This window comes from Moschus berezovskii, chromosome 2, assembly GCF_049115385.1.
Source record: "Moschus berezovskii isolate FMDL1 chromosome 2, NW_MosBer_1.0, whole genome shotgun sequence".
NCBI lineage: Eukaryota > Metazoa > Chordata > Mammalia > Artiodactyla > Moschidae > Moschus > Moschus berezovskii.
In genome coordinates, this window is record NC_142461.1 from 111,394,103 (window position 1) to 111,411,383 (window position 17,281).

Genomic DNA, 17,281 nt, shown 5'->3' on the forward strand with positions numbered 1-17,281 from the left:
GTCTATATAGTCAAAGCTATGGTTTTTCCAGTAGTCATGTGTGGATATGAGAGTTGGTCCATAAAGAAGGCTGAGTGCTGAAGAATTGATGCTTTTGAATTGTGGTATTGGAAAAGACTCTTAAGAGTCCCTTGGACTGCAAGCAGATCAAACCAGCCAATCCTAAAGGAAATCAATCCTGAGTATTCATTGGAAGGACTGATACTGAAGCTGAAGCTCTAATACTTTGGTCACCTGATGCAAAGAACTGACTCATTGGAAAAGACCCTAATGCTGGGAAGGATTGAAAGCAAAAGAAGTGGGTAGCAGAGGATGAGATGGTTAGATAGCACCACCAACTCAATGGACATGAATTTGGGCAAACTCTGAGCGATAGTGGAGGACAGAGGAGCCTGGCATGCTACAGTCCTTGGGATCACAAAGAGGCAGACATGACTTAGCGATTGAACAATAATAGTAGTTTCACTTCATTTGTAATGATTTGCAAGATATATGAAGTTTATATTAAATTTCGTGAATAAAAGATGTAAGCCCTACTTCACTTTTATTCATATATTTGGTAAGCAATTTTTTTTAACCTTAAATGATGGAACAGTGAAAATGTGAAATGTCTCAAATGGATAAACTCAATCAGAATCAAAGGAACTACATGCTAACATGTGTTCTAATAAGGCATCCTAGTTTTGCATTCAGTAACAGAACTGAACTGAACAGTATTTTTAAATTATTATTTAGACCATTCCAGAGTTGACTTTCTCTGATTCTAAATTTCTGCTATATTGGTCATGTAAAAAAACTGCATTAGAAGCATTTGGCATGTCTTTCCCCTTTCTTACTCATATTTTGCACAGTTTCTGGAAATAGTTGATAAAATTATTTGATTAAAGACTATTTTGGTTAAAATAAACCTATAAGTAGAGAGGTTAAAGTGAGTGCTCATACCATTTATAAAAATTCAGATGTCAATTTAGGAACTGTTTCTCACCAAACACTATGCTTTTCAGAAACACAAAGATAAATAATATTCAGTCATACCTACTTGGAGCTCACAAGCAAGTCAGAGGTTTGTGGCTGTAATCAAAGATGAGATAAGGAAGTAAGAAACACACCATCAGAGAATTATAATGCTTTCATTGTTGGAGTGCTCAGAAAAGGTGGCTTCATGGAATAGCTAGCATTTGACATAAATCTCAAAGGAGGGATAGTGTTGCAGTACACAGACAAGATGAGTGGCTAAGACGGAGAAGGGTCCTGGGATATTACTGGTGACTTTAGTGAACAAGCTCAGTATTGTCTCAGTGACCTGGTATTGAGAAGAATCCCCAGTGCAACCCTTCCCTACTTCCAGTTTTGCAAGCAGCCAGTTTCTATTCATCAGGACGGAGACTGTTCTCATCATGTGGTGTCTATGAATGGTCCCTTGGTTGGAAATACCATTTCAGCTGAATACATTGTCTTCAGTTTTCAGGTGTGTAACATCAAGAAGAGGCAGCAGAGCTTAATAGTTCAGAGCTGGGATGTTGAAATCATGCTGCCTGGTTTGCAGTCTTGATGTTCTCCCTTACTAGCTGTGTGACCTTTGGCAAGTCAGTGAACGTCTCTGGGCTTGTTTCCTCATTTGAAGGAAAATTAGGGATGATGTTAATAGTACCTACTTTGTTGTGTGGAATAGTTTTCACTGAATGACTTTCTGCTTGTAAAGGGCTCAGAACAGCTGTTAGCCCAGAGCAAATACTCCAGAAATATTGTAAACAAATTGGCCCCACGGGCTGTTCTCCTTTCTTGAGAATGGTGTGCTAAGTTGAGCTCAGGGAGCTGCTTCTGGATGTCTCTCCCTACATCTGCCTCTTCTATCAGTTAGGACCCTTGTGCCATGTGAGTGATGCCTGACAGTAAAACACAAGCCCTCAACACTCTGATTTTCTGCTTTTATGGCACATTTTATCAGTCTTATTTTGAAAAAGAATGCTTTCAGCCTTCTTGTATAAGGACAATAAAACAGATTCTGTGAGTGGTAGTTTTTACTAGCTTTCCATTCTCATTTTCAGGCTTGATGGCTATAAGAGGTTTCCATGTCCAAACAAGTGTAGTGTCGAACACATCTAGGCAGAGAAATGCATGCTGATTCTGTGGAATTTGAGAGGAGGCTTTTGAGTCAGCGTTGCACTAGGTTTGTGTCCTGGTTTTGCCACTTAACAACAGTCTGGACTTGGACAAGCTAATCCTGAGGCCTCTCTGTCCAATAGAGGTTCCTCCCTTGCAGAGCTGCTTTCTCATCTAGAATCCTTCTGGGATTCTCTGGTGATTCTGAGCATCCTCCAACCACAGCTTAGGATCCAGCCAGCCCCTGGTTCTGATAACAGGCTCCACAGTGGGGTGGTTATCCTCAATCCTGTTGTCTGTGTCCTTTTGAGTTTATGCTTTCCTTAACAAATCCGTCTTCTGCCTGTTTAGTGCTGCATTCATAAAGGCACATAGGTAAATTCATGCACCCACATTGCCATCTTTAATCAGGCATCCTCTAAGTTTTGAAAGAAATATTCTTTAACTATATTTCTCTTACCATGACCACAGTGTCTTGAAATTTCTCTGTCAGTTCGTTCAGTTCATTTCAGTCGCTCAGTCGTGTCCGACTCTTTGCGACCCCATGAAGCACAGCACGCCAGGCTTCCCTATCCATCACCAACTCCTGGAGTTCACCCAAACTCATGTCCATCGAGTCGGTGATGCCATCCAGCCATCTCATTCTCTGTCGTCCCCGTCTCCTCCCGCCCCCAATCACTCCCAGCATCAGGGTCTTTTCCAGTGAGTCAACTCGTCGCATGAGGTGGCCAAAGTGTTGGAGTTTCAGCTTTAGCATCAGTCCTTCCAATGAACACCCAGGACTGATCTCCTTTAGAATGGACTGGTTGGATCTCCTTGCAGTCCAAGGGACCCTCAAGAGTCTTCTCCAGCACCACAGTTCAAAAGCATCAATTCTTTGGTGATCAGCCTTCTTCATAGTCCAACTCTCACGTCCATACATGACCACTGGAAAAACTATAGCCTTGAATAGATGGACCTTGGTTGGCAAAGTAATGTCTCTGCTTTTTAATATACTATCTAGGTTGGTCATAACTTTCCTTCCAAGGAGTAAGCGTCTTTTAATTTCATCGTTGCAATCAACATCCAGAGTGATTTAATTTAATGCTTCCCTTCTCTAATCCCTCCTTCCAGTAATATAATTTGAGAATTCATCCTTTGATTATTGTTTTTAAGTATTTTGTACTAAATTGCCCCTTAAGGACAGTAATAATGCCCCTTAATTGGGCATTATTTGCCCAAATTTCCCCAATGAAATTTACAGCAATTATTTATGTTGTTAACAATACTCCTTTTATTCTAAAATCATACTTCTTGAATTCTTAACTTTCGTTTGTGTCTCTGTGGGTTGGAATTGACCAAAGGAATTTGTTTAGTAATGGTTAAAGAGTAATGTATTTTCAGAGCTTTGATATCTGAGAATGTTTTACATATTTTTTTTTAACAAATGAAAGCAGTTTGATTGGCAGTAGCTTTCTTTGATGGAGTGTTCTCTCTTTTCTATAAATTTAGTGATGCAAAGGAGAAGTTAAGACCACTGGATATTTGTTCCTTTGATGGTGACATATTTTTAATTGATTTGTATCTTGACTTTGTGTGTGTGTGTGTGTGCATGGATATTGAAGGATTTTTTTTAAACCCAAGGATTCCAAATTTGTCAGGATGTGACTTTGAATTGATATTGTTCAGAATACAATTTTGACCTTATTCTTTTCAGTCAGGTTTTTTTTTTTCAGTTGTATCTTTGGTTATTCCTTCTGTTTAAATCCTTCACTTCAGTTTTCTCAGAAGCAGCTATAATTAGACTTGATTTTTCTGATTCTCTGGATCCCAGGTCTTCTTTCATCTATTGGTTCTTTTCTCCAGCCCTATGGAGATGGTTTATCTTCTACATCAATGATTTTTAGCAGGATATGTGTACATTTTTTCTTCCCTTCCCCCTCATGTGGATAATATTCCTTCACTTCATTTTTAGAATCCTTATATTGCTTTTTTGTTTCACTTATAATCTCTTTTTATCTTACCCAGTAGTCTCTTACTAATTTGTGGCTTTCTTCTTCTGATTTTAGGAGATGTATCTAGCAACACCAGGTGCTTTTCTAAAAATGACATCTGATTCCTCCAGGGAGTTAACTTTAGGAGATGGTTCTTTCTTTGGATCCTTACCATGCTCTTTTCTTTCCATGTCTATGCAATACTTGTTAGTAGACCTGTATTGACATTTAGATTTTTTTCATTCCTGAATTTGGAAATGTCCATCTAGACCTGCTCGCAGAGAAGATGTATAGATCGACTTTTAGCCCACTCTCTGTCCTCTTTTTTGCTAGTAAAAGTCCTCTTTTGGACCTCCAACCTTGCAGCAGGTTGATGACTGCAGGCCTTGGTCGGCTTTGAGTGGACTGGAAGGATTTCACATGGAGCTGCTGCCGCTAAGTCACTTCAGTCGTGTCCGACTCTGTCTGACCCCATAGACGGAAGCCTATCTCTATATCTTGTTCTCTGTTGGTTATATGGGTTGTAAGAACGCCAGCCTCCAGAGCGCAACACCACCGTGAATCATTTTGCCCCTAAGTAACCTTCTCTGTAACTGGAACTCCCGGGGTGCCAAGTACTTCCTTTTTTCTTACTCATCTTTTGAACAGTCATGAAGTGACAGGGTGGGGGGATTCTCCTCCTGCCTCAAAAGTTTCATTCATGACAGAGGGCTGTCTAGGTTTATGACTGATGCAGATTTTTGCATTTCTGTACAAGATGACAGAAAGTGGAGACAGGAAGATATACTCAGATTTTCCTACTTCTTTTAAGACCAATAGCTTGTTTCTTGTTGCCTCTAATTACATTTTTATTTCTAATTTTATTCTTATTCTTTTTTTTCTTCTGTAAATTCTCTGATTCCTGCAATAGGTACAAGGTCATTTTTTCCTTTTTGTGGTTGCATGCACCTTTATTTACCTTTCTTTTTAATAGATATTTTAGTGGGAGGTTGAGAGGGATTGTGTCAATGGATGGTAGCTGCTGCTGCTGCTGCTAAGTCACTTCAGTCGTGTCCGACTCTGTGTGACCCCATAGACGGAAGCCCACCAGGCTCCCCCTTCCCTGGGATTCTCCAGGCAAGAACACTGGAGTGGGTTGCCATTTCCTTCTCCAATGTGTGAAAGTGAAAAGTGAAAGTAAAGTCGCTCAGTCGTGTCTGACCCTTAGCGACCCCACGGCTCCTCCATCCGTGGGATTTTCTAGGCAAGAGTACTGGAGTGGCTTGCCATTGCCTTCTCCGGGATGGTAGCTAGGCACCATTTAAAACTGTAACTTACATGAAACTACAACAGTGAAACAAAGGACTTCCTGAATGTGGAAAAATCCTTGAAAATATTGCTTCTGTAGATTGGTGGAAATAAACGATGCCTTATAGATATACATCACAAATTGTTATTCAGATGATGGAGGCATTCATGTTCCTATAATACAACCTATGTCTTATGAAAGCTGGGTCATTTTATGAAAGAAAATGTAGTTACATGAGTGATTATAGGGGTTCCAATGACTTTCATAAAGTTTTTTTGTTATCCGTAAAAACTGCCTGATCTAAGTGTCTTATACAGTTCGTGGGTTTCTCACAGCATGTATACTGGGGGTTTGCTGTTCCTTCCTCCAGCGGATCATGTTTTGTCAGAACTCTCCACTATGATTCGTCCATCTTGGGTGCCCCTACATGGCATGGCTCCCAGCTTCATTGAGTTATGCAAGTCCCTTTGACGTGACAAGGCAGTGAAGGGGAGGTGAAGACGGGAAAGGAGAAGAGGGCAACAGAGGATGAGATGGTAGAATGACATCATCAATGCAATGGACATGAACTTGGGCAAACTCCAGGAGATGGTGAGGGACAGGAAAGCCTGGCATGCTGCAATCCATTGGGTCACAAAGAGTTGGGCATACTTGGTGACTGAACAATAAGTGTTCTAGAGCTGAAACAGCTGTTATAAATCATTTAGTCTAGGAGTTGTGAATTCACTTGTCTTTAGGGACCAAAAAGTGACTTGCAAGTGTATGAATTAGGGTGGTTTAATATAATCATGAGTCAGAGGAACTAGAGAGAAGTGGAGATTACTTTATCCATCAAATCCTTAGGACATTAATATATCAAAACAGTTTAAATATCAAAAACAGTATAAAATAAACGACTCTCCCTTTATAGAGATGGAATTGAGGTCAAGAGATATCAATAGGTTTGCTCAAAGTTAAGAGAATCTATGAATATTGACCAGAACCAACTATATAATTCTAGGAACCAGTGAACAATAAAATATGGAGCTCCTTGTTCAACAATTATTAAGAATTTCAAGATAGTAACAGCAAAACATTAAACATAGCATCATACTCTGTATAACTGCACGAGATACACACCCTTAGAGCCATACCTGGTCTTCACTTCTGGTTTAGAATTTATACATCCTAACAGAAAGAAACACACAGATACTCTCACCCGCAGCCACCAAAAAAATTGATAATGGAGGTGGGATTAAAATTAAGGCCTTGACTTTGACAGTGCAGTAAGTAAACTGACTTTACTTAGAAGAGGGCTTTTGTAAGAAGTTTTAGAATCATTGCTTTTGTTCTGGTCTGAATTCAGGTTTTATGGATTATTAGTTGATGATTTTCAATCCTAAAGTTCAAAACTTTTCTCTAAAGGTTTGTTCTGACTTGAATTCCAGGATGTTTGAAGTGTCAGTCTGTCCAGGAATGAAACTCAGGGACATTTATGTCTACCATTGAGTCTTAACTCAGCTCTCTGAGCTCCCTACTATTGTTCTTTTCTTCTTACCTCAAAAGAGCTCTGTAAGCTGAATCATCTCCTCAAATAACCTTTACAAAAAATCTTACTTGTTATGGTTTATCAGAAGGGAAGGGGAAAGGGATAAATTAGAATGGAATTAACATATACACACTACTATATATAAGATAGATAAGCAACAAGGACCTACTGTGTAGCACAGGAACTCTACTCAGTATGTTGTAATAACCTGTAAGGGAAATTAATCTGAAAAAGAATATATATATATAGACCATACTGTACACCATATGTATATTTATTGTGTACAGTCCATGGCAGTCGCAGAAGAGTCAGACATGATTTAGCTGCTGCTGCTAAGTCGCTTCAGTCGTGTCCAACTCTGTGTGACCCCATAGATGGCAGCCCACCAGGCTCTGCTGTCCCTGGGATTCTGCAGGCAAGAACACTGGAGTGGGTTGCCATTTCCTTCTCCAGTGCATGAAAGTGAAAAGTGAAAGTGAAGTCACTCAGTCCTGTCTGACTCCTAGTGACCCCATGGACTGCAGCCTACCAGGCTCCTCTGTTCATGGGATTTTCCAGGTAAGAGTACTGGAGTGGGATGCCATTGCCTTCTCCAAAGATTTAGGTAGTAAACAACAAAAACAATGTGTATATATAATGTATAGCAATACATGAACCGTGAACTTCCAGATGTTCAAACTGGTTTTAGAAAAGACAGAGGAACCAGAGATCAAATTGCCAACATCAGTTGGATCATCGAAAAAGCAAGAAAGTTCCAGAAAAACATCTATATCTGCTTTATTGACTATGCCAAAGCCTTTGACTGTGTGGCTCACAATAAACTGTGGAAAATTCTGAAAGAGATGGGGATACCAGACCACCTGACCTGCCTCTTGAGAAACCTGTATGCAGGTTAAGAAGCAACAGGTAGAACTGGACATGGAACAACAGACTGGTTCCAAATAGGAAAAGGAGTACGTCAAGGCTGTATATTGTCACTCTGCTTATTTAACTTGTATGCGGAGTACATCATGAGGAACGCTGGGCTGGAAGAAGCACAAGCTGGAATCAAGATTGCCGGGAGAAATATTGATAACCTCAGATATGCAGATGACACCACCTGCAAAGAGTCGGACACGACTGAGCGACTGAACCGAACTGAATCCTTATGGTAGAAAGTGAAGAGGAACTAAAGAGCCTCTTGATGAAAGTGAAAAAGGAGAGTGAAAAAGTTGGCTTAAAGCTCAACATTCAGAAAACTAAGATCATGGCATCTGGTCCCATCACTTCACGGCAAATAGATGGGGAAACAGTGGAAACAGTATGAGGCTTTATTTTTCTGGGCTCCAAAAATCACTGCAGATGGTGATTGCAGCCATGAAATTAAAAGACACTTACTCCTTGGAAGGAAACTTATGACCAACCTAGATAGTATATTAAAAAGCAGAGACATTACTTTGCCCACAAAGGTCTGTCTAGTCAAAGTTATTGTTTTTCCAGTAGTCATGTATGGATGTGAGAGTTGGACTATAAAGAAAGCTGAGCACTGAAGAATTGATGCTTTTGAACTGTGGTGTTGGAGAAGACTCTTGAGAGTCCCTTGGACTGCAAGGAGATCCAACCAGTCTATTCTAAAGGAGATCAATCCTGGGTGTTCATTGGAAGGCCTGATGCTAAAGCTGAAACTCCAATCCTTTGGCCACTTCATGCGAAGAGTGGACTCATTGGAAAAGACCTTGATGATGGGAGGGATTGGGGGCAGGAGGAGAAGGGGACGACAGAGACTCAAAGAGGGAAAAAAAAATTCTTATTTGAAATTTTTACAAGGCTTGCAAACACAGAAAGCACACTACCTTATGGCAAAGTTGAATAGTCACTTTCTCCTTTGTGTTCATTTACAACTTGTAACCAAGATACCATGAGCAGCATGATCTCAGGAATTCTGTTTTGTGATATCAACCAGTTTTCAAAGGCACAACTATTTACACTCAGAAAAATAAAAAAAAAATGAAATTGGGAATTGAGTACCAGGTTAAGAGGTTTTTTGCAGTAACCATATATTATGTATATGCACACACACTATGTATATAAGTTATATAAAGTCTTGGTATTTATGTAAAGTCTTTAAAAGAGGTAAACATCCAATTCATTTAACATTGAAAGAGAACTTAAAGATTTTCCTCATTAAAAAAGTGACCATCTAACAGCTGGACGGAGTTGGGATAGTATAAGGTTGTTGCTAACAGTTGTACATCAGATGGATGGTTTGGATTCCAGATAGGTTCCTTTAGTGATATCCAGAAAGATGCCAATAAAAATTTGTTAAAAGAAGGGAAAAAATGTTGCTACTTTAAAAATACTAAAGCTTTAAAAAAAAAAAAAACGGAACATCAGTTAAGTCATTTACTTAATCTCTGAATCAGGCAAAGAATTCAAAACTATCTTATATATGTTCATATTTTTCAAATCTATCCATTCATGAGCCATGAACTAGAGGAAATTCACATGCTGGAAGAAGAAAAGATGAGTGAATGGGCAAACATAATAACTGAATTAAAGAAAAATTGTAACAAATATTAATATTTAAAATATTTACCAATTATACAGAGTGAAGTAAGCCAGAAAGAAAAACATCAATACAGTATACTAACGCATATATATGGAGTTTAGAAAGATGGTAACCTGAACCCTGTATATGAGACTGCAAAAGAGACATAGGCATATAGAACAGTCTTTGGGACTCTGTGGGAGAGGGTGAAGGTGGGATGATTGGGGAGAACGGCATTGTAGCATGTATATTATCATAAGTGACCAGTCCAGGATCGACGCATGATACAGGATGCTTGGGGCTGGTGCACAGGGATGACATGGAGGGAGGATATGGGGAAGAGGGAGGTGGGACGGGGGTTCAAGAAGGAGAACACATGTACACCCGGGGCGGATTCATGTCAATGTATGGCAAAACCAACCAATATATTAATGTAAGGTAATTTGCCTCCAATAAAATAAATTTAAAAAATTAAAAAAAAAATTACTGTATGCCATTCATAGTAAATATACATGTTTAGCCTGCACTGAAGTCACTAATTATGTTTAATCCCTGGTTGGGGCAAAGGTGTGTGTGTGGGGGGTTCATTTAATGGAATTTTTTCACTCATGTATTTCAGAATGTGCTGTGAAATATTTAAACTGAGTATCATAGAATGCTTTTTAAACTTTCCACAGGTGGAAATTTTCATATGGCCTTTATATATTTACCTATGGAATCCGGTTCCTGAAAAAGGTAGGATCTGTCAAATTATTTTATATAATTCTCATGTAACTGTAAGTCTGTATCTCATGTTTTATGTTGTGACAGAAGTAGTATTTTAAATAATCATGAAGACTTGATAAAAGTTATTTGTGCATTTTCTTTGATTTATAAAAATACTGGTGATATATTCTTTGTAGTAAGTAACTTTTAGGCATATATGGAAAATAGTTTTGAAAATAATTTGTTTTTCCAGTGATAGATATTGCTAAGTCCTTGGAACACTCTAGTTGGTTATCTGCTACCCATAGGCTTTAGGAACTTATAAAATTCATCTGAGGCTCGAAAAGAAGTTAGAGTTACCACATCACACAATTTAAAAAGGTCAGTTGTGGCATTGAGTATTATTACCATAGCCTTTGCCAGTAGAAATTAGATTTGGTGTCTTGCAAAGCTACCAACAAGGTGACACCAACTGCCGGTGGAAAATTCCATTCCTTTCCTAGACTGTACTTTGCTATTCTACATAAACCAAGGCACCGTTACCTATGAAAACAATTCTTTAAGGCTGTCATAGTCTTTTTCTTCATTATTTCAATGCTTAATAGCACTGACAAGTTAGGCTGCTTAACTTTGTCTCACGAAGACATATAATAGCAGTAACAAGTTAGGCTGCTTAACTTCAAGTCTCACAGTCGTAAAATAGTGAGTTGGCAGAAGATGAAAACTTATTTTTAAAAAATATTTTATGGTATTATCCTTTAAAGTGGTATCAGTGTTATCTTTATTTAGCACATTTTTATTTTCAAAGTGGGACATTGTGCCAAGTGACATTCCTTACTTGTAAATTCTCTTGTAAATATTTGTATGAAAATTACATTTTTATTTTTCAAGTCTGAGTTGTAAGATATTGTCTGCCTGTGGCAAAAGCTATTATAAATAATGGTTGTTTCCCAGTATCATAGTTTCCAGGAGGAAATATTCTTTTTGCTTGTTCTCTTATCCTCTAGCAACTGCACTTATTTTTCACTTAATAAGACTACACCGCCCAGCGGCCATTTCAATAGATTTAAAAGAACGAACTTCACTTTGTACACTACGTGTGAAGACATTCTCAACTGGGGTAAATAAATGTGGTAGAAAGTGCTTATTTTGGAACCCTACTGTTCAGTTTTTAAGTTTACTTATCTAGGGGGGAAAATGGAAAGAATTGGCTGTAGAGCTATAGAGAGAAAAAAATGGCTATAGAGCTTTTATACTTCCAACTTTACTACCTCGGAAGAGGAAATAACTTTGGATGGAGTTTCAGCTGCCATGGGAGAGCTGGGCTTCAAGGGAATATTGAGTTGCTAACTGAGGTCAAGGTTTGGAATTCATGTCAGGTTCTGTTGATGATGGTGAGCAAGGAGAGGTGGTGAAAGCCAGGAGCACTTTTTTGCCCTTTTCCCTAGATCTGCAGGATGTGGTCTTTTTTAAAAGCTCTCATTCAGCAAGCCTGGCCATCCGTCATCAGAACAGGAAACACTTTGACACAGCTCTGCTTCATTCTGTCCCTACACAGACCGAATGGAATCAAATGGAACAATACTAGTTCTCACTCCCTAGTTCTCAGTGGCTCTGTAGAAGGCAGTAAGAGAGTTTCTCAATAGAATGTTTGCTTGAAAATTGTTGTTCCTTAAACTGTAACCATTTCAGCTGCTTCTATATGTAATAAATGCTTAAAAATGAAGAGAGCTAGATGTTGTTCTTGTTGGATTAATTTGTATTGGGGGTTTCTTCCTTTGATACTAAGAAGCACTCAGTTTGGGATGAACTGTATGGTTTAGAGTTTGGTCATAATGCAAGATAGAAAAGTGTACATAGAATCCATATGACTGAGCTAACTGCCGAGGACATCATAAGCTATCTGTTCAACTCTGTCATTTCACAGCTGAGGAAGCGGCAATCCAGAAAGGGTAGGTGGCATTCTACAGGTCACAGAGTGGGTTTATGAAAGGGCTGAATCTGAAGTGAAACACACACTGCTATCTCTTATTCTAGTACTTTCCCCCACTTTACCAGCCTGAGTCCTCTGGGAAACAGATACCAAGAAGAGGTTAAATGTGCAAGAAATTGATGAGCAAAATGTCTAGAAAAGAACATGGAGAGGGAGTTGGCCAGGAGGCTAGAAGAGCCTTCAGACCACAATGTAAGTCTGACCATGAGTGCCGGAGAGAGGGAAGGAAGGAAAGTGTGGATAGAGCTCTAAGACCACTTGCTATGCCTTTCCAAGGAGAATCCAGTTAGGCCACTTTGTAGCCCTGTAGCCACTGTTGATCATCAGAGGAGATGCACGTCTCCCAGAAATGGGCTTGCTGACGTATTCCTGGTGTGCTCAGTCATGGACTGCCAGCAGCCTCTGAGCAGTGGGGCCTTCATGCAAATACAGCTGTGGATTTTATTGCACAGCACTGGGGCCACGAGTCAGCCGCACTCCCAGCAGTCCAAGATATGAGAGGCACATTCTCATGGTTGCCTGCTGCTGCTGCTGCTAAGTTGTTTCAGTCGTGTCTGACTCTCTGCGACCCCATAGACCAGGCTTCTCTGTCCCTGGGATTCTCCAGTCAAGAATACTGGAGTGGATTGCCATTTCCTTCTCCCTCATTGTTGCCACGTGTGCTTAATTTTTTAACATACTCCAGTTTTTCAGAAGAAAGGCTATCTGATGGGAAAAGACCCTATGTGACTGGAAATAGTTTTCACATGCAAGGTATTTAGAAGCATAAGAGAAATATTGATCTGTTGTACTTTTTATCATTTACTCTGTTTTGATTTCCCCTCCATTGTGTCATAGTTCTTGTAGTTGATGTGTGAACATATCTTCAGAGCAAGGCATAGGCTGACTTCCCTCCTGAATTGTCTCAGGGTCCGGGGCACTTACCTCCCTCTTGTACTGACCCAGTATAGGTGATAAATTGTGTGGCCACCCTATGGATAGTTCTATAATAAAGGATGAAATCATTGGCCCCATATTTTCAGAGATCCTACAAAGCATGTGTGTGTGTGTGTGTTCCCTCATAGGAAATCAACAAAATGTTTTCTATAGTTTTATGATGACAGATAAGAGGGTGCACTTCATTTATGGTGAGGAGCTAATGCTTAGGTGTGCAGATGTTGTATGCTGTCTTTACTTTCTTAGCTCCAAGCCGCCTTTAGAGACAGCAGTAACTCTGATGATGGAAGTAGACCCTGGCAGGCATAGGCCTTGCATACACATTAGTGAACTATTAAGTGAAGTCATTGTTGAGTTAGCAGAATGTATTTAAATAGTAGAATCTAAACTATTTAAATGGTTTTAATAGTCTGCTCCTGTAATTACTGACACAAGTGACTCTGCTCCATAAATATGATTGGCAGAGATAAGTACTTTCATAAAAGAAGACAAAGAATTAGTTGAGGTACTCTGAAGTCAGAACACAATGTACTTATACAAATTAATACCTTTTTCTAGGTCTTGAAATGAACCATATGTTATGTCAAACCTTTGAAAATAGAGTAAGTTATCTCTCACTTATTATTACCTTTTTCTCATTTGTAGGTGGAAGTTGATATTGCGTACAGTTCCTTAAATACTTTCTTTGAGTTCCTTTACTAATTTTTAAAAAATATAGTGTCACAGGAAGTCCATGTTATACATTCGCAACCGGGACTTAGGTAAATATATTTTGCTATGTAATCTATCCATTAGGCTAATATAGTAACAACTTTTTGACCATAAGGCACATTTTATATAACAGTTTTCTGCACATGCATGCGTGTGTGTTTGCTAAGTCACTTCAATCATGTTCTGACTCCTTGTGACCCTGTGGACTGTAGCCCGCCAGGCTACTCTGTCCGTGGAGATTCTCCAGGCAAGAATACTAGAGTGGGTTACCATGCCCTCCTCGAGGGGGTCTTCCTGACCCAGGGATCGAACCTGCGTCTCTTATGTATCCAGCATTGGCAGGCGGGTCCTTTACCACTAACACAACCTGGAAAGCCCATACACGTGCATATATGTAATTAAAATAAAGTTTACTCAAAATATATCTCTACCTAATCTCTCTATCAGTCAGGGTCTCCATTAGGAGACAGAAACCACAGGAGAGATTCTTGGAGTGACTATAATGTAAAGAATTATAAAGCAAGAGCAAGTCACTAAGACGATATTATTCAGAGTAATTGATCTGCTGTTTGCTACCAGTCTGCCATGAGATAAGGAGCTTGACTTGAATGTAAATCAACTCACTGCTTCTTTTTTTGAGGGAGTCTACCTCTGAAGAAGAGTCAGCTGAACTGAACAGTGTGCTTAGCAACGTAGTTAATTGACATTCTGATGAAACAATAACAAACATTTCAAGGACTGGCGCTTGTCTGCCCACAACACTTTGCTCAGTGCTGCACTGAGGTCTCATGGAAGCAGTGATGGCAGGAAGAAGCTACAGCTCTGAGGATGGGGGCTTATAGCAAGGGGTTGGAGTTGTTAGAACCCAGACACTTGAAGAAGGAACTGGGGAGCTGCACAGACCTTCTGCTGAGAAAACGCTGACCAGCTCTTATGTCTCAGAAACCACAAGGAGGCTGATTCTGAGAATGAGGGAAGAGTGCAACCAGCTGCAGCCACTGGGATGAGCTGTCTGGGGTGCAGATGCAGTGCTGGAGGGTGGGGTGGGAGTGGGGCTGGGGGGTGAAGGCGAGAACGGGAAGCAGAACAGCAGGGAGCACATCCTTCCTTCATCTAGCAGTCTTCCTGCCTCCTCTCGTGCCCACCTAGAGTCAGAGCTCAGCAAGGGACAGCTCCCTGGAGCCAGCGCAAGATGGTCTACCTTATGAAATCATGAGTGAGGGTTAGATGGGGGGGTGAGACTCCCTCTAAGGGATAAGTAAAACATGAGAAAAGGAAACAAGCACAGAGTGTTCTCTTATTAGAAAGGCTGCCGCTATCCCTGCTCAGTCACGTCTGACTCTTTGCAAACCTTTGGACCGTAGTGCGCCACGCTCCTCTGTCCAAGGGTTTTCCCAGGCAAGGATCCTGGAGTGGGTTGCCATAGTCCAAAGTGACATTTATCATTTTTGAATACTGCTTTGGGTTTTTTTCGTTTTTATATTTTAGAAATTCTGTCAAGGGACAAAGATTTTTGAAGTTTTCTTTTACTCTACCTAATCCAAATTAAATAGCTTTTGGTGATGCACTGTACACTTTCTTAAGAGCATATCTAATACCACATGTTAACAGAATCCAGCGATGACAGGCATTATTCACTGGGATCAGACCACTAAATAAAATTCTTTTATGCAAAAAAAAACCAGACTTCCCATTGTGTTGTATTCTATGGTACACTCTGACAACGTACCATAATTTATTTCATTACATTTAAAAAATATGCAAATTGCTCCCGATTATATTGACTTCATGACTAACCAGGGGTGAAAACTCAAATTTGAAAAGTACTTTGGCCAACTGAGCATTTTACCCATTTCCCTTAAACTTTCTGAACCTGGCCTGAATTATGGCATAACTTCTCATTATTCATTGGGTGTACTTTTCAAAGGTCAACAAAGAAAGCCAGGAAATTCCTCTGGTGTCATGTTTCAAGGTGTTCCATTTTCCTTGTTGGTTCTCTTGGAATCTTTCTGAAGTGAAAGCTGCATTGTCATCCTTTTGCCTATTTTGATATGGAAATAAAAATTGTCCAGCCATTATAATATGTGTCCAATAAGAATTTTCTTTGTATTATTTTAAAATTTTGAAATTGCTTACAGCACATCGCTTGTTTAAGGAGGCTTGACAAATAGTTTTACTTAAGGAAAAGGCCCTATCAAATGACATAGATTACGGTTAGACATTGGAAAGGGTCCCTAAAGATCAACTACCTCAAATTTCTCATTTCAGAAAAGAAGAAACAATTTTAAAAGAATCAATTGACTTGCCTGAAGAAAGAATCTCAGCCAGTCTTGTGGTCTTCACAATTTCTAGGTTGTTTGAAAAAAAAAATTTAGAAAACAAGTTTCAAAATCTAGCAGTTCAAGAAGTGTTTTAAATTTTTATTAGTAAATTCACCTGACTAGAAAATAGAAGTCACATCACTGTGGGAGGACATCATGGGACTGAAGTTTCAACCTCTGCTCTGCCAGTTGTGCTTAATGGTACCTTTGTGTTCCCTGAAAGTTCATTTTTCTCGTCTGTGAAATGGGAAGATGATGCTTGCCTTGGCTTCCTCAGCTTACATGTAGGAGTTCTGTGGAAACTTTACAGTACTTTGAAAATGTAAGACGTAACACTAATTATTACTGATTTAGAGGGGGCTCTTGGCAGCTGTGAATGCCTGTCTCCTACAATCCTCTGACATGAAGCTTTCCATCTTGTGCTGCAGCGGCCGTCTAGTCCAGTAAAATTCTTTGTCCTGACTTTGCTTTGATGCTTGCAAACAGGTAAATGTGCTGCCTGGAATGGAAGTTATCTGGCATGACCTGAGGAAATTGCCCTTCAAGGCTTCTCCTTATTGTATCTTCCATATCTCCTTCCCACATCTGTCCTCTTGAATATTTTTTGATTCCCTCATACCTTTCATTTGCCCTTGACATATGTCTGGTCTCCTAACTGAGAAGAATATTCTGAAGCCAGAGAGAAACTGAAGATAGTGTGTTTCAGTGAGGACCTTGAAGAAGGAGCCAGAAGACCTGGCCATTAATCAGTTTTGCAATGTTAAACAAGTTAGATTCTCTGGGATTGAATTGCTACATCTCTAAAATTACTAATGTAGACTAATGCAACATTTTAAATTCTTTTTATTTTATTATTTTTAATATATATAACATTTTAAAACTCTTACTCCATAATTCAGTGAAGATTTTGAAATAGCTGATCATTATGGCAAGCTGGTACAAACATGTTTAGAAAGCAAAATGGTGATATAGACTAATAACCATAAGAATGTTCATATACTGTGACTTAGCAATTCAACTCTTATGAATTTATCCTGAGGAATGAATTATATGGAAGCAAAAAAATATACATGTATAAAGATTTATTACAACTTAAAAATATTTATACACATATACACTTATATACAAATCCAAAATAGAATGTAAAACAACCTTGATGCCTAATATTAGAATTGTTTAAATTGTTGTTATCAAAA

At 39.3% G+C, this 17,281-nt stretch overlaps 1 protein-coding gene across 4 annotated transcripts in view; it reads left to right on the forward strand.

Annotated features, from left to right (window-relative positions):
* Positions 1 to 17,281, forward strand: part of CERS6 (ceramide synthase 6) — a 395,115-nt gene that overhangs the window by 207,952 nt on the left and 169,882 nt on the right. For all 4 annotated transcript variants that reach the window (XM_088829883.1, XM_088829891.1, XM_055398899.2 and 1 more), the window contains exon 4: positions 10,097 to 10,154. In XM_088829883.1, coding sequence (XP_088686009.1) covers positions 10,097 to 10,154 — 58 coding nt within the window. The remainder of the gene's footprint in view (positions 1 to 10,096; positions 10,155 to 17,281) is intronic.